The 24,978-nt window shown below is 37.5% G+C and overlaps 3 protein-coding genes across 8 annotated transcripts; 2 read left to right on the top strand and 1 right to left on the bottom strand.

Annotated features, from left to right (window-relative positions):
- The first annotated feature begins 421 nt into the window (after positions 1-421).
- B9d2 (B9 domain-containing protein 2) lies at positions 422-1,840 on the top strand. The gene is made up of 4 exons (XM_074085672.1): positions 422-642; positions 721-846; positions 1,418-1,643; positions 1,747-1,840. Exons 1-4 carry the CDS (start codon positions 552-554, stop codon positions 1,838-1,840), a joined length of 537 nt encoding a protein of 178 aa, XP_073941773.1. The 5' UTR covers positions 422-551.
- A 2-nt stretch (positions 1,841-1,842) lies between these two features.
- On the top strand, positions 1,843-4,899 carry tctn (tectonic). Its single transcript, XM_074085671.1, has 5 exons — positions 1,843-2,337; positions 2,532-2,744; positions 2,824-2,974; positions 3,070-3,251; positions 3,756-4,899. Exons 1-5 carry the CDS (start codon positions 1,843-1,845, stop codon positions 4,812-4,814), a joined length of 2,100 nt encoding a protein of 699 aa, XP_073941772.1. The 3' UTR covers positions 4,815-4,899.
- On the bottom strand, positions 4,817-21,948 carry Cul3 (cullin 3). Of its 6 annotated transcripts, none has more exons than XM_074085664.1 (15): positions 17,723-17,945; positions 17,421-17,618; positions 16,862-17,047; positions 15,030-15,233; positions 14,746-14,925; positions 13,285-13,479; positions 12,653-12,829; positions 12,144-12,314; positions 10,675-10,782; positions 10,210-10,334; positions 8,903-9,128; positions 7,703-7,872; positions 7,202-7,340; positions 6,613-6,765; positions 4,817-4,926 (listed from the first exon to the last, which is right to left on the bottom strand). In XM_074085664.1, the coding sequence occupies exons 1-14, from the start codon at positions 17,786-17,788 to the stop codon at positions 6,613-6,615; spliced, it is 2,298 nt and encodes a 765-aa protein (XP_073941765.1). In that variant the 5' UTR covers positions 17,789-17,945; the 3' UTR covers positions 4,817-4,926. The 6 variants fall into 6 exon arrangements, with proteins under 6 accessions (XP_073941765.1, XP_073941767.1, XP_073941769.1 ...); XM_074085666.1 differs by lacking the exons at positions 4,817-4,926; positions 17,723-17,945 and adding exons at positions 21,163-21,334; positions 21,788-21,948 and having other exon boundaries at positions 5,157-6,765; XM_074085668.1 differs by lacking the exons at positions 4,817-4,926; positions 17,723-17,945 and adding exons at positions 21,163-21,334; positions 21,666-21,736 and having other exon boundaries at positions 5,157-6,765.
- Between the last annotated feature and the right edge of the window lie 3,030 nt (positions 21,949-24,978).

Genomic DNA, 24,978 nt, shown 5'->3' with positions numbered 1-24,978 from the left:
GGCTATCGACTATTTTATCGCTCAAGAAACGCTCTCGAACAAAAGATATAAGATCCTGTGTGAGTAAAAGAGACACATATATGAACAATAGTCCAAACTAGTGTTTTGCAATGCCATTATGCCATATATAAATCGGCTATACTAATGTTCTGCAGAAGTATATTCGGCGAGTGTTTTGCTATTACATATTCTGAGAAATGACTATTATTCGAACTGATAATTATTATGATTATGCAAAAGTAACATTCGGCAAAAAAAATATACGAGATACCTGTTATGCGAAGTGTATTTCGGAGAATCGATATTATGCAAGATAAAGGAAACCGGTGACACACATACACCACCAAAATTGAACGTATCGATAACAGGCTTCGTAAACAAAAAAAAAAAGCGAACTGTCACTGTGACAGTTTAGCACGTAACCATAGTAACGGAACAGAATAACAAACAACATTCAAGCGAAAAATGAACATTACGTTTCATTTAATAAAGCTACGGAAAAGAACACTAATGCGATATCAAATTGACGTCCACCCTATAAAGTCTGTCTCATGGCTGAATTGCACATATTAGGGCAATTGCAGAGTGTATCAAATTTTCGTACTCCGTCGTCCTTATTTTGCCGATATTCATTTCAATCTGGTATGCCGATAGTTTGTGATTATAACAACCATATAGTGCCGTGCAGTGAAGCAAATTAATAATGCAGTGGTATTTCAGGACCGAATTGGACTCTTGTTTCTGGTTCACCAGAGGGCCAAACTGTATCAGGCAAGCCAGATCACAACGACTCTGTTGTGTGGGCTCAACCCCTCGATGTTCATTACATAACAAAGGGTATCCAAGGTAACAATCTAAATAATCAATATTACAGACAAGACATTGCAGTCATCGAAGTAAAATATGTTGCCTCTTTGATTTCTTAAATAAAAGGGCCCAATACGGTCACAATCATTAATTTTGGACCCACTTGTTGTTTCTTTAAAAAAATATGGCTCTGTCCATCGGAGGACAATTTTGCCAGTGTCTAATAGTTTTGTACGGTAAAAAAATTCTAGAAAACGAAATATGAGAGATAATGGTGGATGAATGATGACAGTGCGACTCAGGCTTGGACCCACTTAAGATCAAATACATTGACATCTATGAACCTTATCAAATAACTGTCATTTTGTATGACAATTCAAAGAATTTTTAAAAAAAAAATCTCAAATTAGTGCTTGTGGCCATACCTAATAATAATATATGATATAGGTAAGGTTTTAAGTTTTCTTCTATGCTTTATTTATACATGAATGAAAACTGTGAATATTGAAAGGTCTATTATTTGTTTTCAATTACTTTCATACTCTTTGCAAAATTTTCCTTAGCCTTTCTGATTGCTATGCTTTTCTACTTTTTACTTACATATTTGAAGGCTGGCCTAAACTGATAGTGCAAGTGAGTTGCCTGGACTCCTTCAGCCGGTCCTGGATAGTGGGCTACAGCTGCTGCAGCTTGCCAGCTGTTCCAGGACACCACTCCATAGACGTCTCTTGCTGGGTCCCACAAGCTACTAATCTCACGGACAGAATCAGACAGTACTTCCTTGGTGGATCTCATCAGCTTTTACAATCTGATCTTATTAACTTAGGATTAGATAGGTAAGACCGCATCCTCAGACAACTTATACACCAATAAGTGGTGTATTCAATTATTGAATAATGTAGAGTTGTTGATGCTGATATCTTGTTCTTATTTTTTCAGGTACAAACTACAGACAGAATCAAAAGGCAACATAGTGTTACATGTAGACATTATATTAAGGAACTTTAGTCAGTTTGGAATAGAATATAAGTAAAAATGAAGATTATTACTTATCTTGGTTTCACATTGGTCTCCATCCTTGTGCAGTTTTGTGTTATGGATTTTATCCAAGAAAGGCTCCAAGTTGAAGAGAAGCCCATTATTTTTAATGTGAGCAGTCAAAGGAAGCAGTTTCGTGATATACTAAAAGAATACACTAATAAGCCTCATGCACTGTATTATCGTACTAGTTTGAACAGATTAACAGATTATAAAAATATTTCGACTACTCCAGCAATATACAGAAACACTTCCCTATTAGACAGTTCTACTTCTACTGAGTCATACAGCACCAGCTTTGAAATGCTTTATGATGAAAGTGGTTCAGTATTAGACACTGATACAACAACAGAGTCATTTTACACCAGCACAGAGATAGATAATGTTACAGATTTTGTTTTATTTGAAACAAGAAACAAAACAAAAGAAGAACCAAATGCTATTTTACCAAAAAGAACTTTAAACAAAAAAAAATGTGATTGCAATTTTTTGGTGGGTATTACACATTACAGAATTTTTTGACGCAGAATCTTTCACTAGCATCATAATATACTCAGATATAGTAATAATTTGTTCATAAAACTAGCTAGCTTTGAAAAGTTAATAATGTAACCCAATGTAAATAATATTTTAAGCAACTTGATATATATTATTGGGCAATAACTTCATCCTTGTCTTCTTTACAGTATAAAGTATGTGATATTAATTGCTGCTGTGATGTAGATTGTTCAGATGCCGACATAAAACTATTTTTGAGCTGTACCGAGAAGGTATCCCATACACAACAAGATGTCTGCTACCCACAACTTGATGGTAAAACACAACCAAGTTCTGTTAACAATTTTCTTTGCATAGCAAAGATGAATTTGCCAGAAAAGCGAAATATTAATAAAAACAAGGTATGTCTACTGTCCTGTTATTATAAGATTATAAGTAATCTAAAGAAATAAGCGATTTTGTACCCCTATTTTGTTTCAGTATGATCCGGAATTCGTTACTAGAACCAGGGAGACAACTTTAAAATGGCAGAATAAAGCGCTACTAAAAAATAATAAAGAATTCACGAATAAACGATACACCTATGGAGATCCAATATGGCTCCTAAGGAATAATTCTATTACTTATCTGGGTTGATACACTAATCTTATATAATATTAGATATTTGTTATGCAACTTTTGATTTTTGTGTTAGTAATTAATATAAATAAATTTATTTTGTTGTAGAAGTGTCTTCTCCGGTGGTAAACAACTACTGCACCGGTAGAAAGAGAGTACAATTCCTAAAAGAAGAAAATATAGTTTGTAGTGTGAAGTTGACGCATCTAGAAATGATACAAATTCTCAATACCATAGAAGAATCATGCATTATCAGTGTCATAGACAGAAGTTTTAACGCCTCTATTTTGGTACGATATTTCATTTACCCATTACGAAGAGCCCACAGGCTTGGCAAGCGCCTACAAACGCATAGGATGCAGTCATAGGATAAAAAGTATAAGATAAGAATAGCCTTTGCTTACTATAACATATGACCGTTATGCGCGTTTGCCGGCACAGGCCAAACAAATGTATTATCCAAAAATGGATAATTTAGCACACTGGATGAGACACTAGTACCTGGGCGACCGAGCTTTGCTCTCCCGTAATTGTCTGTGAAAAATGCTGCCATCACTAACGAAAAATATACTACATTATATAAAATTAATAATATTCGTAATATATTGTTTCATCACACGCCACTCACTGGCAACTGGCAAGGCAGAAACGTTGACGTAGGCTTGTAGGTCGCTTATCCCACGAGTCTTGACTCTTGACTGCTATATTTGGCGTACTATATTATGCCATATTATCAAACGTGTTTAGTTGTTGTGAACTGAGCTTTATGTAAATAATATATTTATATTTTACAGGATTGTTCTACACTTCACTGTACGAACTGGAGTGTCATTGTTTGCGAAGATACTTCCTGTGTGGTATATAATAAATCTATGCATGAGCCATTCTGCACGGACAGCAAATGCACATTTATTGCCCTCAAGATGGACTACATATTTTACTACCACAATTTCAAGATCGTAAATGCCACCGTAAAATTGTATACACAAAATGTATCTATGATGTTACCGTTTATGACACAAGAATTAGGTGTAAAATTCTATTTAGCTAATGCGTCTACTGAACATGCTATTCGATTTAGTGGAGTTCCTGGCTATGTCCATGGCTTGCCGGTTATAGCGTCATTTGTTGAAGCGAATCATACTGACGCATTTTTTAAAAATACCCCTCTGAAGAAGCATTTAGCATTACCTATTAATGAAAATGGAAATTGTGTCAAGTCACCTATTAAAGAAAACACTTTGCTATTCGGACTGAATAAGAGAACAAAATGCAGACTTTCCTTCGAGCCCAGCATTATTTCAAACAATGGCACTAATACGTGTAAATTAATTTCTAAATATATTAACGAATATTTAGAACTCAATAATACAATATTCGTTTCACCTACTGGCAATCCACTTGGCAGAAATGACGAAGATTGGCTACCGGTTCACATTAAAAATATAGATAAAGAATCAATTCATGGCGAGTTCTTTCATGGAACATTAAGTTTAACATGTTATAATATTGCAACAAAAATATTTTTCATATTTACTTATGCAGACAAAAGTAACATTGATTTTCAAATTCAAAATGAAATTCTTAGTGCTGACGTCGAAGTTATGATGCAGAATGTCACCTTCAATATGGATGATTTTTCAACAGTGCTTACAATCGACATAACATTCATTGATGTTACTAAACCCCCGCAGTATGAATTTGCTGGAAGCCCAGATCTAAATATTCATTTGCCTAGAGATTTCTTTTTCCCATTTTCTAGTCAAGCTTCGGTAAAAGATAGCAATTCGACGCTTATAGCATTATTGTGTTTATTTGTGGTGTGCAGTGTTTGTCAAAATAAAATACCTTGAAATAAGAACTAATAAATTTTATTTTGCAATAATTTAATTACTTTTGTTACTTCTTTCACTTTTAACTTTGCACCCGCCATTCAAGGAAAAAACGATCTTGATTTGTGACGTCCTGAAAATAAAACCCAGTTGAGGCTAAACTTCAAGGCGCAATGCCTTCCAAGAATGAGGCGGAGAGAACATGTTACCAAGCAAAGCCAATTCATATAAACATCTTAATCAGTGCCGTCTTTAAAGAAGAATCTTAGTAAAAGAGAGTTTTAGTTTCTAGTAAAATTTCGTGGTAAGTAATCATCTCACTTGATATTTCGCTCGTGTTAGTAATATCAATAAAACAGAATGTACAAAAGAGAATTTTAATATATTTGTTTCTGGAAATTATGAGGAACACTATCATAATACATTTCGAAAGGATCCAACTAAAGCTACACTTGGTATTTACAATATTTTTACATTGAACAAAATCTCAATGTGTTTTGATGAATATTTCTAGACATATTTCCATTCGTAATAACAAAATACTATTTAAATAAACTAAAGCGGACTTACATTGGAATCTATGCTTCATACGTGTTTATGATATAACAGATAACTATAGTAATCCTGTTTAACTTGATTATCTATCTCAGTTCTTACCGCGATCCGACCAGCGCAGAATTTCTGAATCGAGATGCATTAAACACTATCCTTATGGTTGGTTCAGGCAACCAAATTACACTAACTTGCGAAGGAGAGCCAGGTGCAGAAGGGACGGCTGATAGAGCCGGAATATTCAGCGGTGTTTTAACATCATTAAACATTTCTTAAAGTCGCGTTTTCATGCTAATAACATTGGTATTTCTACCATTTTAACAGGCTAAGGTGAATTTATAAGCACGGAGATTCGAAGAATGCAATGAAATAAAATGTTTAAGTAAAATTCAAGCTGCTTCTTCTGGCTTAGATAACCTCACAACATACATTTATAGAAAATCAAACGTCTGCAATCGGCTTCAAGAGGATGATAAGGCGAACAACATTAGTACAGATTAGAGTAGGTAGACAACAATTTTGCCATTAAAAAATTCACAAAAAAGTTCAAGAGAATTATAAAAAGACTGAAAAGAAACGTTACATTATCAGTATACGTGTAATTCGAATTATACCGTGATGTGAAACCACCCACGACTTCTTCAGGTGCCCCGTGAACGTGCGTTTAAATGGCTGTAATGATAGGGCGAAATTCACGAAACGTGTATTACGTTGTTGGCACTGAATGCGTTTCGACTCTTAGCCGCTAAGCCGCCGTGGAGTGGCGAAACATCTGACAGCTCAAAAGCATTTAAAGAAACTAGAAACGAAGTACAAGTTGCATCTAGCAAGGTCGTCACAAGATAACTGCGAGACAGTGGTAATGGCAAAATAGTTGTCCTATGAGGCGGCGGCCCTGCCGCGAACAAATGGAGCGTCCACGCAGGCGCGTAACGTCGAAGAGTAGAAAGCTGTGCCAAATCGCTCGCCCGCGCCAACTATGCGTGCGGCAATCACAGTAATCCGACTGCCGGGTATACGCGTTCAACGGACTCTTACGCGCGAGACGCTGCTACATCAACTAAAAAATATATTAAGCCACGGATTAAAACAAGTCCAACAAGGCTACAGTGTAAAGCCGACGTCAGACTATCCATTTAGAATGGATTAGAAGCGGCCGGATTAGTGTGATCGCGCCGGAGTCGAGCCGCAACTGGCAGCGTGGGTCGTCGCGTACGTGTACTTGCACGGGGGGTAGGGCTGCTCGACAGTTGGTAGGTGTAGGTACCTATGCGACGTAGGTGTAGACTTTGCGGTCGTCAGGCGTGCGGGCGAGGTACTCCCGCTCGATGAGGCCCTCGATGCGCTTCTTGATGACGACGGGCGACGGCAGGAAGCGCGCGCGCAGCTGCTCCGTCACCTCCGCCACCAACAGCGTGTGCTGATAACGTGTTACACATTAAATAACACTGGATGATGAATTAATGAGGTTAGGTAATGTGTACCTCAAGAGCATAGCGAAATACACGCGATAACTACCAATTTCTATACAAATTGTGATAACGTTGTTTTCTTCAGCTTGGTTAAGCTTAACATTTTTTTTTCCAATTTTGATGCGTTATTTTATTAGTCAACAGAAAATCTAGGTTTTAAACGTTCATTAATGATAGACAGACAATGGCCGTGACTACAGAATAATTTTAATAATAAGTGTTTGGTAAAATTTCATTTTAAATACAAGCTTTTTTTTGCTAACTGTACTTTTGTTGATTGTACTTGCATTGTCACTATCTCTAATCTGTGAAATCTAGTAGAGTGAGTACACTGTTCTCTCTAATCAGTCCTTGCTGTGCCCTATTACCGCAGGTAGTACTCACCGCCATTTTCTTACGAGCCTTCATAATGCGCACTATGGCAGCTTCTATCTCGTGCTTGCGGTCTTCGTCGACCTTATTGCGAGTCTCGAGCCGCTCCGGCTCCGACTCCCCTTTCGCCGCCACCGTTTGAATCTTCACTCTGAATTATAACATTACCAGGTGTTAAATGAATCCGTAATAAGTAAATGAGATTAAGAAAACAGCTTCTAAGACCAAGATCATTCCTGCAAGCAGCCATCATGACGCTGTTGCTCGACGCGGCGACTTGAGTATTTTTTCGAGTCGCGGGAAATTCAAAATCACATTCAAAATGGGGTCACATGACCAGATTTATCGTTGCAAACGAGCGACGCGCGACTGTACGTGGCCACGCCTTAATAATCAAATGCTCAATGCTGCGTCGAAACTACAGCCCAAGTCCTCTCATTCTCGGAGAAGGCCAGTGTCCATCAGTATAGGCCGGAAACGAGATGATGAACATAAGCAAGTGCGGCAGCTTACCTGTGCAGTTTGGAGGTGAAGGCATCGTTGACGTAGAAGTGGTGCGCGGGCTCGATGTCCTTGGTCTTGGGCTGCTTGATGAGCACACGCTGCGTGGGCTTGCCCATCGCGAGCGACTGCAGCGCCCGCACCAGATCTTTCTCGGGGATATCCGTCTCGTTCAGGATTTCCTGTCGAGCCATCAGATAGTTCAATGGCCGGTGAGTAAATTCAATGCGGATAGAATAAGGCCTCGTACGCATTATGCGGTTAACCCCGCAGTTTTAGCGCAAACGTCTTGCTCAACGATACTTTGAAGAGGGACGGCACTCAGGGCACGCTAAAACCGGGCATTTAGTCGCTTAATGCATACGTAATCTTAGGTAATTGACAATCAGAGACTATGTAAGTATTTTACAGTTGATTTTGACTATAGCTCGGACAAGGCTCGGAACCGGTTTATAAAATAGCGGTAAATACCGGTTTATTTCGGTTTAACTCTGAACTTTCATAAGAACGCGAACGTTTTTAAGAACTTAACTATAACCTAAATAAACCGGTTTATTCGACGAGTGACAGCTGGCCAGCCGGCGGTAGGCGGCGACGTTTGTCCTGCGCCGGAATAAACCGGTTTTTATTGTTCTAAACCGGTTAATCTGACAGATCTTTATGGAAATGTTCCCTTAAAAACCGATTTAAAAATAACGGTTTCGCGAACGAAACCAAAATGAAAAGGTTTGCGCCAAGTACATGATAACGGTTTGGAAATATAACCGGTATTAGCCTTGAGCTCGGATGATTTTAAATGAATTTTAAGAATAAAATCCATGCTGTCCTTTTTCATTCATTTACACAATTTACGAATGTTGGTGCGCATGTGTTTGCCCCGTGAATGTGTTGTCTACCCCATTTGTTTAATTTGCCGCCACTCTCGATCACTACTCGCTGATCAGATTAGTAATTAATAGTTACTGCAGATTTCGCCAAGTCTGTATTTAATTTGTCAAAACAGTAAATGCACGCGAGAAATATGATAAAGTTGGTACAGTGTCGGCGTAAGCGACTAGCAGAGTGTATAAAGAATACTTATGCTAGTTTGCTAATGTCTTGCGGAAGTCGAATCAAACGATCGGTTTTATTTTTCTTTCCCATCCGAATCTTCAGGAAAACGAAAAAACCGTCAAGTGTTGACCGACATTAACATGAATGTACCGTACTGACCTCGTAAGTGAGCCGCTCCCTCTTATTGAAGAGCAGCAGCACGCACATCTGGAAGGTGGAGACTTGTATGATGTGCTTGCGGGGCGCGACGGGGGCGGCGGGGGCGGCGGGCGGCGACCGCGGCGGGGACGCGGCGCCGGTCGCGCGGAACGTCGCGTGCAAGTCCACGTTGCCCAGTTGGGGCTGCAGCGACAGCTGCCGGCCCGAGTGCTTCGCCAGGTAGAAGCTGTGGAGCACGGAAACAGTCGCTGGTCAATAGTGATAGCCTACCTATATCCACATTATCCCAGCCTATTTACGTCCCACTGCTGGGTACAGGCCTCCTCTAAAAAAGAGAGGGTTTGGGCACGCGGGCCCAGTGCGGATTGGGAACTTCACACATACCATTGAATTACTTCGCAGGTTGGTGCAGGTCACGATGTTTTCCTTCACCGTAAAGCTAGTGATAAATTTCAAACGTAATTTCGTACATGAATTTCGAAAAACTCTGAGGTGCGGGCCGGGGTTTGAACCCACGAACCTCTGCTTGAGATGCGATAGGTCAAACCACTAGGCCACCGCGGCTTCCGTGCTGGTAAAACCTCAAGTCATTTGAGCGTTCATTTAGTGAAGTAGCGGTTACAAGTTTAATATGGATATGAGTAGTGCGATTGGTTAGATAGATAGATAGATTTATTTATTAGATATCACATTGTTTATTGGTTTTACAGTTACCTTATTACTTACTTACATACCGCAAATGCAATCTTGTAGATAATTAAATTCAATAAATATTTTATACAGCTCAAACATATCACATCATATTTATTACGCACATTTTTGATAAAAATAAATACTTACTTGTACTATTCTTATCCATATTAAACTTGTAATCTCTACTTCAAATCCACTCTCTATTATATGACTCGACTGTTTTTTACACTACTTATTCGAAGCTAGAGTTCTTTTTAACGTGTCGGGGACTTGAGTCCTCTGTAGTGCCTACAACCACCAACCAGACCAGAGTTCTCTATAGAGGATATTATTCCCTCTTCGGGTCTCCCCCCATCACATCTATCGACGCGGAATCGGTTTTAGCCGACCAAAAAACGCTTTATATCCACGCATTAAGAGCGAAAAAGGCGTCTTCCCGGTGGTAAACGCTGTTTCGCGTCGCCCGAGCCGATCGCCGTCTTTATCGCTCTTATTGCGTGGACATAAGAGTTTTTTGATCGGTTAAAACCGATTCCGCGTCGATAGGTTTGGGGAGACGGAGCTTTTTATACAGGCTTTAATGTCTACAAACTTGAGTACAGGACAGGACTTACCTGCGGAACACGTCGAAGGCGTTCCTTGGCGGGGTAGGGATGTTGCACTTGGGCGTGGCGCTCTGCGTCGGCCAGAAGCCCGTCGTCAGCACGCGCACCGACAGGTCCACGCCGTGTAGGTTAGTCTGACAAATAAAACGCTCCTAAAAATCTTCCTCGAGATGTGGCCAAGTAGTTAGTAATTTATTACCTTCTGGCCTTGACTTGCAGCTTCGCACGTAAACCCAGCAGTTTAGTTGTAATTCCGGGAATCCACAACAATTAAATAGAGATATCTTCAACGTTGCACAAAAACACCCGCGCCATTTATTCAGATTCCGTGGGAATACCGGGAGACCCGTTTATTTTTATGTTGGACTGGTTAAAATTATGTTGTCATTGGTTTGTTTGGATAAATTAATATCCGTTTTAGGCCGCTATTCTACATCTATACGCGTTAGCCACACAAAGTGAATGTATACATACCCCAGCAGACAGCACGTGCTCTTTAAACTCTTCCATGATAGTGTTGGACACGGTCATGTCCTTGAACATGCCCTCTAGCTTCGACGTGAACTGACACCCGCATTCAGTCTGCAACACAACACCCGTTGTTCAATACCACTTATAACAACATGCAACACTATGTCACGCCCGTGTTAAGAGTACATTGGGTCCTTATCTTGGAAATTGCCGTGTTTTCATTGATGGTAGAAATTTCATAGATAAAGACCTAAATGGTCGCCAGTTGACAAATAGTTCATATCAATAGCTGAGAACTGACTGAGAGCCGCTGCAAGAGGTTCGTGTTTTTTTATATAAATATATATATCAGAAACACTAAATGAAACTCATTTTACTTAATTAATTTATCTAACATTACATTACTATTATACCTTATCAAACTAAGGCCATATACAAAGTAGAATACGAGGTTACATTAGCGAATACGCGAAACTATCGATATATCTATGCGATGCGACGAAGTACTAAATAATCAATGAAACGTATTGGCGACTGTACGACACAGCTTAAAGTCTAAGTCTGCAAAATTCTTTACTTTTTCAATTTGTTACAAGATTTATAATGAAATTTCGAAATCAAATAGAGGAACGCAAAGAACTTGACATTCTTAGACTTTAAGCGAAATTCCCTCTAATAGACTACAAGAAAGACACTTTGGGACACTTACAAATGTCCATGGGAAAGGTAAAGAATTTTGCAGATATGTGAAGATGGAACGGGACGGGGCGGGGCGGACTTTAGGCACTGATCGTGTTGTCTATCTGTGACACGTCACCGATTATACAGTGGAAGTCCCGCGGTTCTACGTCCTTAAGCATGCCTTCCGTCTGGTAAGGAGCAAAGCATTTCTAGATTGTACCACAGAATAATGTTAGATATTGTAATTACAGTCAAGTGTAAAAATATGTACTTATTCAAAGTTTTAAAAATATGTATACCACAGACTCTTATTCCGACGCAATAAGGCCGTAGTAACACATTTTTGAGTGGTTCGAATAGATACTTATTTTTGCACTTAACTGTACCTGATAGTGAACAAATAGTGATTTAAACAACTAATAATTCCTCCCGATGTATCTACGCAGGAAAATCAATAAATTTTAGTATCGCGGGAAAATTCGATTTATTAATGGTAAAGTCAAGTTTTAGGCGTGCTAAAATCGGAGCCTGCGCGTAATTAGCAAATCTCCAATTTTTACTCCAAATTTGTTAAAATAAAATGACCCCTAATAAAACGACACGTAGTGAAGACCCGCATGGTAGATAAGCGGATTTACACTATCCCTGACGATATACAAAAAAACCTCGTTTAGATGACATTAGATGGATAAATTTAACCACCCAAAAAATTCCAAGGAATTAATTAAGGAAATAAGGAAACACACAAGAGATTGTGGAAGTCAGTCATTGAGAAATGAATGTGAAAGTACCTTGAGTTTGGAGATCATGTTCTTCTCAGAGTCATCAGAGACGGATTTGTTCAACAGCAGCCGCTTGGCGAGGTGCTGTTTGTAGTAGCGTTCGAACACATCCTTGTCTTGCAGGAACCGGAACAGTACCATCGTCTTGTCTAACACCGCCTCGATCTCTTGCTCGCTCATCTACAAAAGTAAAGTGAATACACAGCTACAAAAAAGTTTTTCAAAGGTAGAAAAACCGCCCATTATTTTAAAGACCTAGAGCTTTGTCCCTTACAAAGTTACAATATACTCCAAAAACATCAGTAGTTTGAATGAAAATTTTTGACTCCTAAATTATCGTCGTTGAGCACTGTTAGGTGAAAATAACGGGCGTTTTTCCCACATTTCACAAGTACAATGCGCTAGTAAGTTAGATAGTTAGTTGCTAAATCTTCAGTAGCTCGATTAATTAATTGCCTCGATTGCGTTATTAAGTGTCTCGATATAAGGAAGAACTATGAAAATGCTATAATACTTACGCCCTTTTCTCCTTTTTTGAGTTTGCCATCAATGAACAGGGACAAGAATTCAGGTGATTTGTTGTTCAAATTGAGGAAGTATTCGAAGTCAGAAGCGATCATGTGCTTAAATATCTTGTCATTGTTGAACGAGTTGTGGAGGAAGTGGTCAAATCTGTCCTTTAGGTCAAGGAGATTCTGTAAAAAAAATTAGAAGATAAATGATAAGATGTAGATGATAAATCGCCATGAGGGATGAAGTGAACATTTACGAATGCTGTTTCTATTTATTTTTATGTCAGTCAACCAATTCAACCATGTCACGGATACCGTTTGCTGTTATTGCGGTATTGAATTAGTGATATCCTGTATTATTATTATTATAATTACTATTGACGAAGCTTAGGGCTGAGCTAATCTGTAAAATGTTAATTTAAATAAATAGAAATTAATTTGCCGGTCGTCAAGCGGTTCATATAATGCACTCGATTTCACTCTTCGATTGTTACTATTTTTGATAAGTTACTCGCACAGAAGTCCAAGGTATTTTGAATTTATATTTTAGTATTTTGTCCAGTGACGCGTCCGCGACCGTCGGCAGCCTCCGTGCGCATGCATAGCCGTCCCTTGGGCCTTGGGCCTTGGCGCTGTACCTGCACGAAGGCGATGGCGTTGGTGTTGTGGTGGGTGTCGGTGACGAGCGCGCGGCCCTGCTCGCGCAGATGCGCCGACACGGCGTCCGCGACCGTCCGCAGCCCCTCGGGCACGCGTGACAGCAGCTTGTACACGCACGCCAGCTCCACTGTGCGCGTATGCAGCAGCATATGAACCACGCCCGAATTCTCCATCTGCATACAACATTATAACAAATTTTTCAATACATTTGCTCGAACAATTCACTATCAAAGGATGCATACATTGCTCGTAAGTTCATTTTACCGCACTAGTGCGATTTTTTTACAGTTTTTTTTTAAATTACTCCATACTCTTTTTATTTAAAAAAATTTACAAGCAAAGAGTTTTCAATGGCAAAAACAAAAAATGTCGACTTATACGTAGAAAAATGTATAAATATACAAAACTAAGTAATGAATTTGCAAAATTGATTGTATTTATTATAAACTGTATTTATTATTAACTCGGATTTTAATGATTTCCACCTTTTATTTATTCGAAAAAATCGCAGTGGCTGAACGCGTCGAACATTTGTCTGATATTTTTAGTTAACCGAATTAAAAACAAAACTTACGCATGCGCATCACGGACGTGCCATTTTTGTAAAACTTTGCGTTGTTTTGTTTTTATTTTTCTATTTTGTGTTATTAATTGCCTATTTTCTCACAAATGTATTTAAAAACGTCGTATGATACACGGTTGGCACTCGTCCACTCATTTCTAAAACCTTACTTACCAACCTCGTATCACAAATAACTAAAAAGGGTCAGTCAAAGTAGTCAAATCGTAAGTGTTTGTTATTCTGTCCCGTAACTCAGGAGACATCAGTGTTACACAACTTGCTCTTCAAGCTCTTCTTGATTTTACAAGACGATTTACGTGTAAAATAATGTACCAAAATTAATTTATTCTTTATTACGTAAACTTCTTAAAACTTGACGCAATTGCATGCATTTCCAGGATCATTAAATAATTCTACACAGCCAACTTGGCTGTATAAAGCAGAATGCGTCTCTCAGGTATTTTTAAGCGACTCCTGATGGATGAAATTACACTATCTAGGTACCTCTAGAATGCTTATGTTATATGGGTCAATGAACTTTTTCTTGTTTGTTATTCTGTGCCGTTATCCAAGAGACAACCCTGACAGACTTTCTTTAAAAAAACTGTTATAATATGCTACTAATGTGCTTAGGAGATAGTCCATAAAATTGTCAGTAAGACAAAATGTACGCTCCGTGAATTTTAACCACAGATAAAATAGAAACTCATGCTTTTAAAGAGTTGTCCAGGGGACGTAACTACCGCAACGATGTACAAGAAAAAGTAAAACGACCCATTTGCTGAAAGTAGGTTCCTCGACGCCGACGGCGACGAAGTGCGGCTCGGTGCCCTCCAGGTCCAGGTCCAGTGCCGCGCTGTTCTTAGACAAGCCCTACCTCGACGATGGTCTTCATGTGCCGCTCGATGAGCTCGTGCTCGAGCACGGAGACGACGCGCGGCTCGGTGCTCTCGTCCAGGTAGTGCCGCGCGCGTTCCGCCTCCTCGCCGATGCGCGCCTCCACGCGAGCAATGTACACGGCCGCGCTGTTCTCCGCCAGAAACTTTTGAGATTCCATCTGAAAACAGTACTTAATTAGGCAAGGTCGCCATAAGAGAACATTAATGGAAAAAATAGAGAATCCGCCCGAAGAGTCCGATCCCGCCATAAAAACACGCTCACCCTGTAAAACTCGGCGGACTGGTGCAGGAAGGGTTTCTCGAAGTCCTCCTCGTAGACGGCGCGCGAGTTGATGCCGAGCACCATGAGCATCTGGCACGCGTTGCGGATGGCCAGCCGGTCCACCACCTCGCCGCGCCGCTCGCGCGCCACCAGCTCCAGCAGCGTCTGCCGCAGGTGGTCGCGGATGCAGCCGTAGCGGACCACCTGCGATATCAACTTCCCATTATAATGTAAAGTATGGTATCGAAGACGTCAATATTAGTTTCAATTATTGATAACTAACTGTTGCCCGCGACTTCGTTCACGTAGAATTCGTTTATTGCTATCCCGCTATTGCTATTTGCTAATACTATGAGATTAACTTTGCTATTTTTCATATCATAATTTAAAAACAATAAAAATACTTTTTTCTTTTTTGTTAATAACAGAAAAGTCTTCCTATAAAATACCTAAAGAGGCAGAGGTAAAGAACATTCTGAAAGAAACAGAACGTTTTCAATATTGTTAACTCAAAAAATATTCTGTACATTATTTATAGTTTTTAAATAATACAAATAGTTAACTTTTCACAACTAAAGCACTGCACCAAATTCGATGAAATTTGGAATGGAAAAAGCTTGAACTTCATAGCAGTAACAACGAGTAGAATATTTTAAAAACAGAGAATGAGAGCGGATGAGTCCTCGAAACACAGTTATTAAACTATGTATAAATATAAATCGAATTCATATTATGTAGCAAATTACGTATTAATATTGTGTTATTTTGTCATTTGTAACAAACACAATTTGAAACAAAATTATGACTTCATCTTATGACTTCTTTTATTCATCATCATCATTATTATTACAACTTCACAAAAAAATATTAAGATCACCTTCTTCTGTGAGCTTCTAGAGTCCAATGTTATCCTGAATGTAGAATTTGTAAGCAAACTATTAAATAAATATCTTTTATTATTATTATTATTTTTATTAATGGATTAGTATTATCCACATTGCAAACATTTTTCTAAGCAAGGGTATCATTGATGTCTCCTGAGTCACGGGACAGAATAACAACAATAAAAAGTTGATTGACCCTAAAACAACAACGCGCGCGTTAGGTGACGTGACGTGACGTGGCGCGGCGTCGTGTTTTAGTAGTGTGTTTCTCCCTTTACGCACGTTGCTATGATAATAAATAACATAGATACCGTCTCTAATTTAAAAAAAAGTTAAAATTTTTATGAGTGATCTTTATGAACATTATTTTAAGGGTAAATTTTGTTGACGTATTGATTTGTGATACAAGATATTTTCAAAGTAGTGACAATATGTTATCATGAATTTGTTGTGGTCACGGATTCAGCTGTACGCAGCCGTAACAGACTACCAGCGACGTCAAAGCTCCTCTCTCTCTCTCTCTCTCTCTCTCTCTCTCTCTCTCTCCTCTAAACTCTTTTTTTAAAGTTCGAAACAGGGATGAAATAAAACTAGTCTACATCTTTGCTACCTATGATTGGAAAAGTTTGACTGAACACACCTGTAAATGTTTTCAAGATTTTTCAAATCGTGTTTGACATGTTTCCATACATTGGTTGGTTTTTATGTACAGTCAACCAATTTAATTTATAGGCCACCATAGAACCTTGCCATAGTAAATAATTTTGGTTAGTGCTTATTGGATGATGTAAGATGTCACATGGATATGGCTCCAAAAACTTGACTATATCTCAAATCAAAAATTACACAGGTGATGTGCAGTAAATTTAACCCGGTTGGGTTAAGTTAGATGATTCTACTGAAATATTTTAGATAAATTTAAGAAATGTAATTATGCTTTTTTTTTACCTGATCTCTAAAAATAATAAGTCCCAGATTGTAAACATTGTCCACTTCGTTTTGCTGCACATATACCCTGTCCATATACATAAGTATGTCTCGTATCATCACCATGCTAGTCTGGTGGTCTGTCCACGCGTTATTTAACGTCTGCAGAAAACCGTTGTGTAACGCGTGTAGGACATCCTCCCTGACCTATAATTAAAAAAATATTTCAGGATGATTAAAGTTTCAGACCAATGCAAATTGTTTTCAAATACTTGATAAGAAGAATGCAGAACAGTCAATAGACTTGGATAACAATCATGAATGCTTTCATCAGATAGTAGATATTAATATTTTCTTTTCCTTTTCGATTTAAGCGTTTGTTCAACCAATAACAGTAAATAATAATAAAACAGAGAAATCAAATTCTTTCTTAAAAAAATATATTTTTAAAATTAAAAAACAGTTTAGTGAAATTGGACCAATCATACATACTGAGTTGCATCTAGTAGGAATTTGGGTATGGACTACTTCTACTGATGTTACTAATATTGAATACACAATTATTAAAGTAGGTAGTTACCTTTGTTTCAAGATGATGAGTGACCACTTCCTTTAAGCCTGTGTAGAGTCTTTCGCCATGTTTGTGGAGCACCATAGTGTATGCATTACGGTACAGCTCCTCAAAAGAAAGTCCTGAATTATTTTTCTTTTGAATCTCCTGTATTGCATTCTTTAGCAAACTCCATATACTTTCTACATATTTCTCGTCCATAGTCATCTGCAACAAAATAGCAGGTGTTTGTGCATTTATGAAACATGTTTTATTACCACACTAAGCATCCTAATTGACTTGAAACTGTTAAGTAATATCTTGTTACAGACCCATGTGTCTGGATACATTTGATAGTAAGGTTCAGAATAGTTCCACACTTGAAATTTACGTGTCATGTTGAATTTTTCGTACGATTTTTTATGAGTCACACAAACATTGTACAAAATTAAAACAGAAGTAACAAAACATTAAACAACTATAATATAAAAACACAAATTAAGGTTTGCTTTTGAATAAATTTTCCCTCTTGTCAAAATATAATTTGTGACATATTGAATACAAATAATTTGGTTTCAAACTAAAATCATTTTGACACTTCCAATTTTGAAATTCAGTCTAAAATGAATGAAAAAGTAAAACCATAGTGAAACCACAGAAAAAATAGACTTTAGTATCTTTGCTTATTTAAAAGTAGTTTGATCAAGAGGGATATTTTCAAGTCAATTTGACCTTATTGTTACATAAAAATATGGATGAAGACCAAAAAGTTGCACACCGTTAAAGCTGCGTTAGCAAGTAGTTTAAATTTCCATTAACTTTTTCCATTGTGACACAAAAATTATCAATACAGCTGTAGCCAGTGAGTAATAAATAAGACCAATTTTAAAGCAAAATAAACTATTTAATTTAATTTCAATCTATTCAACAAAGATTGGTTTGATAGGTTCAAACCTAACTAGTGCAACCAAGCTTTTTCTTCAAAATGTGTATAGATTATGAAATGTATGCATGTAGGTACCATAAATAAAGCACATAGAAAGTAAAGTAAATAGAAACTGAAAATTGACCGAAGAGCTATGAAGAGAAGTATAATGAACAAGAGACAAATAGACAAAATGAGAAAAAAAGAATTATAAACTGCAACAGGAGTGATCAATGTGACCCATAAAATTGAACAAGCAAAGAGAAGAGGGCCGGGCAAGCCATGTGAGGGCCAGACAAATGAAGTAAACTTGTAACTGCATGGTGGTATGCAAGAGATGGAAAAAGGAATAAAGGAAGGTAATTTTGTTGCTGGGCAGATGAAATTGCAGAAGTGGCTGGCACACAGATGCCGAAAATAATATTATTTACTACTTTTATATTTTGTATTTGCATCTGCACCAAGAGGTAAAAAAATAAATAAGAAATCTATAAAGTACATAATTTTGTATCTGTTGGCTTTGAGAACCTGGGGCCATGAGGCTCTGGTAAACGTAGACTCTCAAGATTTGTAAAAGCACCTGGTCCACACTACTGGAGACCAAGGGGCTGGGCACAATGCCACAATGGCCCCCGTGGCAACCGTGGCAATTGTACAAATCTATTCTAGACTTGATTAAGTTTTAAGGAACTAGTAATTTTAGTTTTAATTAATTTATTTCATTTCTTATTTTATTTATGAAATAAAAAGCTAGAATAAAATTATTCCAAAGCAGAAAGACAACAAACAAAGGATCCTTTATTTTCTAACAATACCTAATTTTAACACAATGCAATACAATACAAATATATCCTTCCCCCCTATATTCCCAAACCTGCCTACCTCAAAACCTTTATTCTTGCCTCTTCTAAAAAATAAACTTGAACTTACTAATTAAATATATTCCAAAGGAAAAGATAACATTTTAGGTGTTTCTTTTCTGCTTTTGTCACTCCCACTGATTTAATCTGTATTGTCTCTAGATTTTGTATGTCCATTTTACTTGTTAGAGCGTTTTCACATTATCTGATCCGATATCGGTATTGGACGAGGATACAATATTGGGGCACATCAAATTTTAAATATGTACCTGTCTTTCACATTGTCCGGCCTGATATCATATATCGGAGCCGACACCGATATGTTCATGGTACCATCGGACGCCTGTGGGCTGTCGGACGATAAAGTTTGTATGTGTGCTATATGTGTATCTAAATTGTCTCTGTGTCGCAGAGCTCTATGCGTGGCGGCCATTTTTAACCGGCCGTATCGGAACGATTTTGTCGTAAATATGTGAAAGCAGCACATGGTGTCAGCTATGAGATGTCGTCTATCGTCGTCTGATACCGATATTGGATCAGATAATGTGAAAACGCTCTGAGTATGCAAAAAGCACTCTATTGCAACTACTGTTTACAAAACTAAAAAACTGATCAAGCAATATATTATATAGCTGCTGTCAGGAGTCAGTGGCAAAAGTGGTTGCTATTGCTAAGTTGAAGCAACCATTGCCAATAACAAGAAAAAAAAAGTTGATTTAATTAGTAATATAAAAATGATGTGCCTTAGTAAGTAATTATAATGCAATAATAAAGTACCGGGGTGATGGAGCTTTGCTCGGGCTAAAACTCGATAATAAGCATTTTCCCAGAGATAAGACCAAGCTAGATCGATTTGTCATGCCCGAAAACCCCCACATACAAAAATTTCATCAAAATCATTGGAGCAGTTTCCGAGATTCTGATTATACATATAACTTAGTTTTGTAACTTGTAAGCAAACTATTGAATAAATATCTTTTATTATTATTTATATACAAGCATTGCTTGCTTAAAGGTATTAGATAGATAGATGTAAGATGTGTTATATTTTTATCACAGAAATATGGTGTATTTTGTGCATATACTACAAGTTTATATACAGAAATGCTAAAAGCGAACCAAGAACGATTATGAGCATGACTGAGTTGGCAAGGGCTTAAAATTGTTTGACTATGTATTTTGATGCACCATAGCTACTCTAATAGATTTGACAGCAACAGTTAGTAAGTATACTATAAATTGCTACCCAATTTGATGGTTTAAAGTTTAGAAGATTCTGTTAATAATGACTTAAAATAATCACTTATTGAAATTACTTGAATTTGATGTATTATTTGACCTTTAGTCTTTAAAGAAATACCATATGAGATAAGCTCCTAAACTCCCATCTCAGAGTTTTACAGAAATCAAGTGTGAAATTACATTTCAAATTTACCACAAGTTTTACAGTGAAGGAAAGCACTGTAAAGAAGCCTGCAAAATCCTGCAAGCAATTCAATGGTGTGTGTGTGTGTGTGTGTGTGTGTGTGTGTGTGTGTATGGTTCCCAATCTCAAATTTCTGAGAAGTGAGACATAAGTTGAGATGATAACTTAGTGGCACATTAAAAAAATCTGTTTAAAATTTTTATTTTTTTAGCCAGTTATGTGTTACTATATTCTAGTACTGACATATGAACATTGTTTCAGAATGGCTAGCATGAGTGGCTATGACTCATTTTATCACTGCAACTATAAATGTTAAACAATTAGGCAGTTTGTAATGTATTTGCAGGTTGTTTACAAATTCTCTAATGAATACTACAGTGACAGAAAACATGCCACATTACAAAGTAAAATTAAAGCACCCTTTAAATATGGAATAAACCACTGCATGCGATCTAATGACCTATTCATGTAAATGAACAATCAATAACAAGGTTATCATCGTTTTGTGATATCAAATACACATACAGAATATGTTCACACCATAAAAGCTATGTTACTCACCGGAAAGGCCCGGATCCTCATCTTGCCCGGTTTATCCTTAGTTAGCGTACTTTTCATCATTATGACTGCTGGTTGTTTACACAAATAAAACACTAGACACCTATATGGTTTTTTTTTCACTTATTATTCATTTACATAGGCAATAATTCTTCATTGTGGCACTTATTAACATCTGAAATTAAACATAATAAAAATCCTTCAATAACTTTGCATATTTAAGGACACATTCCATGAGTGATTATTTACAAGTTTTCTGTATTTTGGACTCTGTAAGAAGCACATTTCTATTATTTCAAATAGGCAAACGTCATTTCGAATGATAAACACACAGGGACTCCATGCTAAAGAACACCAGAAGCACTTTGACTTTTGTATTAGTGTGCACGGAATTCGAAGTTAGTACTGAAATCAATTATTACGTGTTTACACAATACAATGCTAGCGGAAAAACAAGTAAAATTCCTATAAAATCTTCTATTAAAATTAGAATATAGATGACTGACAGTCAACTGTGCTTCACCATCTCTCTCTTTCCCACGGCAAAAAGAGTGTTCTTTTTCTAATTTTTATATCCTTTGTAAATGACCGAATATAAATGATCGAATTTTTCGGAAATAAAACTTACGAGTAGTGAGATTTAAGTCGTAATGTAGAATTAATAAAATATCACCACAGCACGAAATAATAACATGTATTTTTGATCTGTTAATCCTCAATTGTTTCATTCAATTTATTTCTCTTTCCGACATGACAGTAATACAGTTTAACGTTGCCAGTTAATTGAACAAAATTCCAAGGATTATGTACTTTCGGGGAATTAAGCTGGCATAGATTATCATCTCACAATGTTTCCTAAAACATTTCTGTTTATTTGATTTCTGTTTATGATATGACGAATAACAATATTTTTTTTATGGCTCCCTAGGCAATTTAATTATTTTTTTTGATTACGTTTAACTAAACAATTTTAATATACTAGTAGTATTCAAATTTTGAAAGAAAAAATAAATCGAGACAAATGATGAAATTAAATTGTTTTTCTCGTTCTTTACGTTCATTAAAATTGCCTGTTATAAAAATTCTTACGGCCGTTATGGTGCTTCAAAAGTTTACTAGATGGCGCTGAAAGCGAAAATATACGAAACGTATGAAACCTCAGAGGAATGAAACGTATGTCCGCCCAGCAGGGCTACTACGAAACTTGAAACTCGAAGTTCGTGTCGTGCGATCCCTCTGACACTTACACTATTTAATACGAGAGCGAGAGGGATGGTACGATAAGAACTTCAAATTTCGAGTTTCGTAGTAGCCCTGCGGAAAGAATAGGTAAGCTTTACTATACATATAAACTAACTAGCTTTTGCCCGCGGCTTCGCCCGCGTGGAACTCGGTCACTGTTCCCTCGAGAACTGTGCCTTTTCCGGGATAAAAAGGAGCCTATATCGTTCTGGCCCATAAACTATTTCTATGCCGAAAATCCGTTTCGACGTGAAAGACGGACAAATATACAAACACACACAATTTCGCATTTATAATATTAGTATGGATATGGATGTAGTATCAGAGGGGTTACTACGAAATTCAGAAATCGAAGTTCGTATCGTGTACCTCGTACCGTCTCCCTCTCACTCTCGTATTAAATAAAAATAAATTAGCGTCAGCGGGACGGCACGATACGAAGTTTGAATTCTGTTTGCATTTCGTACTAGGGTTCTGTAGTCAACTAGGAACCCTTATAGTTTCGCTATGTCTGTCCGTCTGTCTGTCCGCGGCTAAGCTCAGAGGCCGTTAGTACTAGAAAGAAAACTGACAGTGGTAAGTTTAAAAAAAACTCAATTTTTTTTTCAGGGTAGCCTATCTACCTCCCATACACCTACGCGTAAAGAGGGGATTTTTATTTCACTTCCACCCTGTTTTGTGGGGTATCGTTGGATAGGTGTATTTAAAAATGAATAGGGGTTTGCAATAACCATTTTTTGATAAAGTGAATATTTTCGGAGATATTCACTCCGAAAGTTCAAAAAAATGTGTACCCCCTCTAACTCTTGAACCGCGCGCACGTCTAAAAATATGAAAAAAATCACGAAAGTTAAGCTTAATAAAAACTTTCTAGGAAAAATATTTTAAACTGAATCAGTAGAGCAGTTTTTTACTTTTTGTAAATTAAACTACCTACCTATAATAGTCAGTACCTATCTAAGTAACTAAAAAAGTCGTATTTTAAGTCCGCCTATTGTGACGGTCGGAAACTTACAGAACCCTACACTGAGCATAGCCCGACATGCTCCTGACCGGTTATTTATATAAAAAAACCCCCGACACCAAAAAACGAAACGACAAAAAACGCAGCCAAAAAAGACTGACAAAAGGTTAACAGGAAACTAAAGTACTTGCATATGTTGTATTTTTAAAGTATTAAATTTTAAAAAATACAACATATGTACTTTAGTTTCCTGTTAACCTTAGCGGTCCCCCGACACCGACTACGCTTAGATAAAAAAATACTAGTTACTTATACTAAATTAATTTAGGCTAATTTTGCGGGAAATCAGCATAGTCCCCGCGGGATAGGGATAAACGAATTCTTCGCAGATGAAGTCGCGGGCTAAACAGCTAGGTAGTGCATAATTATTTTTACCCGACTGCCCGAAGGGGGGTTATTTACTTTTTAGTTGTATTTTTTTGGCGGCATTTTTTTGTGGGTTTTTTTCGGGCGTTTTTTTATTTTTGCTGGCGTTTTTAGGAGTCAGGGCTTTTTAAATTTAAAATTTAAGTTTTTTTATTTCATGTTTTTTAAACTGGTATTTTTTTTAAAAAGTGTACTAGTTTGTTGGATATCCTGGCTGCAGCATCAGCTCATCGTGTTGCCACCATTGCATTGTATGTAGAATCAAATACTGATCAAAAGGAATCAAACACGACATATCTGCTATTATTTTTTCAAGAGTATACTGGTGTGCTGGATATCCTGGCTGCAGCATCAGCTCGTCGTGTTGCCACCACTGCATTGTATGTAGAATCAATTACTGACTAAAACGAATCCAAACACGACATATGACACTGATAGATACCACGGTTGCCGACATTCAAACTCACACAGGTACTGGCAGAATACCAGCGCTACGGCTTGTTTGCCGCGGCATTATGCTGAGTCAGCGCCTTATCTTCATTACATAACATGGCTCCCTGTATTACAATGTGGTTTCTCTATATCTGTTATGCGTTCTCTGTATGATTGTTAACCTGGTTTTGTCTTCTTAATGTTTATTCCATTGTTTTTATCAAAAACGTGTATAGAGCCATGTTATTTTGTTATGACGATTAAAGTTTCTATCTATCTATCTATCTATCTATCTATCTATGTGCTATTATTTTTTATAGTGTACTAGTGTGCTGGATATTCTGGCTGCAGCATCAGCTCATCCTGTTGCCACCATTGCATTGTATGTAGAATCAAATACTGATCAAAACGAATCCAAACACGATACATCTGCTATAGTTTTAACAAGAGTGTATCTATTAGTGTTTTGGATATCCTGGCTGCAGCATCAGGCCGAGAATTCCATAATTTTGCATAGTTATATAGCATACATGGGTGTTTCAAATTTTAGGTCCCGAATATGTTTGAAAGTAAAGTAAATACCCCTTATGCGTCTAAGATTCCTACCGCAGCGAACAAAAGAGCTGATGATCTTGAAACGGTTGAACCGATTTTGATAAAACATGTCTAAGCTCCATCGCTAGAAAACCAGCTTTCAAATAAAAAAAATCCGCATTCAAATCGGTCCACCCGTTTAAGAGCTACGGTGCCACAGA

Source organism: Choristoneura fumiferana, chromosome 3, assembly GCF_025370935.1.
Source record: "Choristoneura fumiferana chromosome 3, NRCan_CFum_1, whole genome shotgun sequence".
Classification (NCBI taxonomy): Eukaryota; Metazoa; Arthropoda; class Insecta; order Lepidoptera; family Tortricidae; genus Choristoneura; species Choristoneura fumiferana.
The sequence above is the reverse complement of the archived record's forward strand: the minus strand, read 5'-3'. Positions and strand labels throughout refer to the sequence as shown.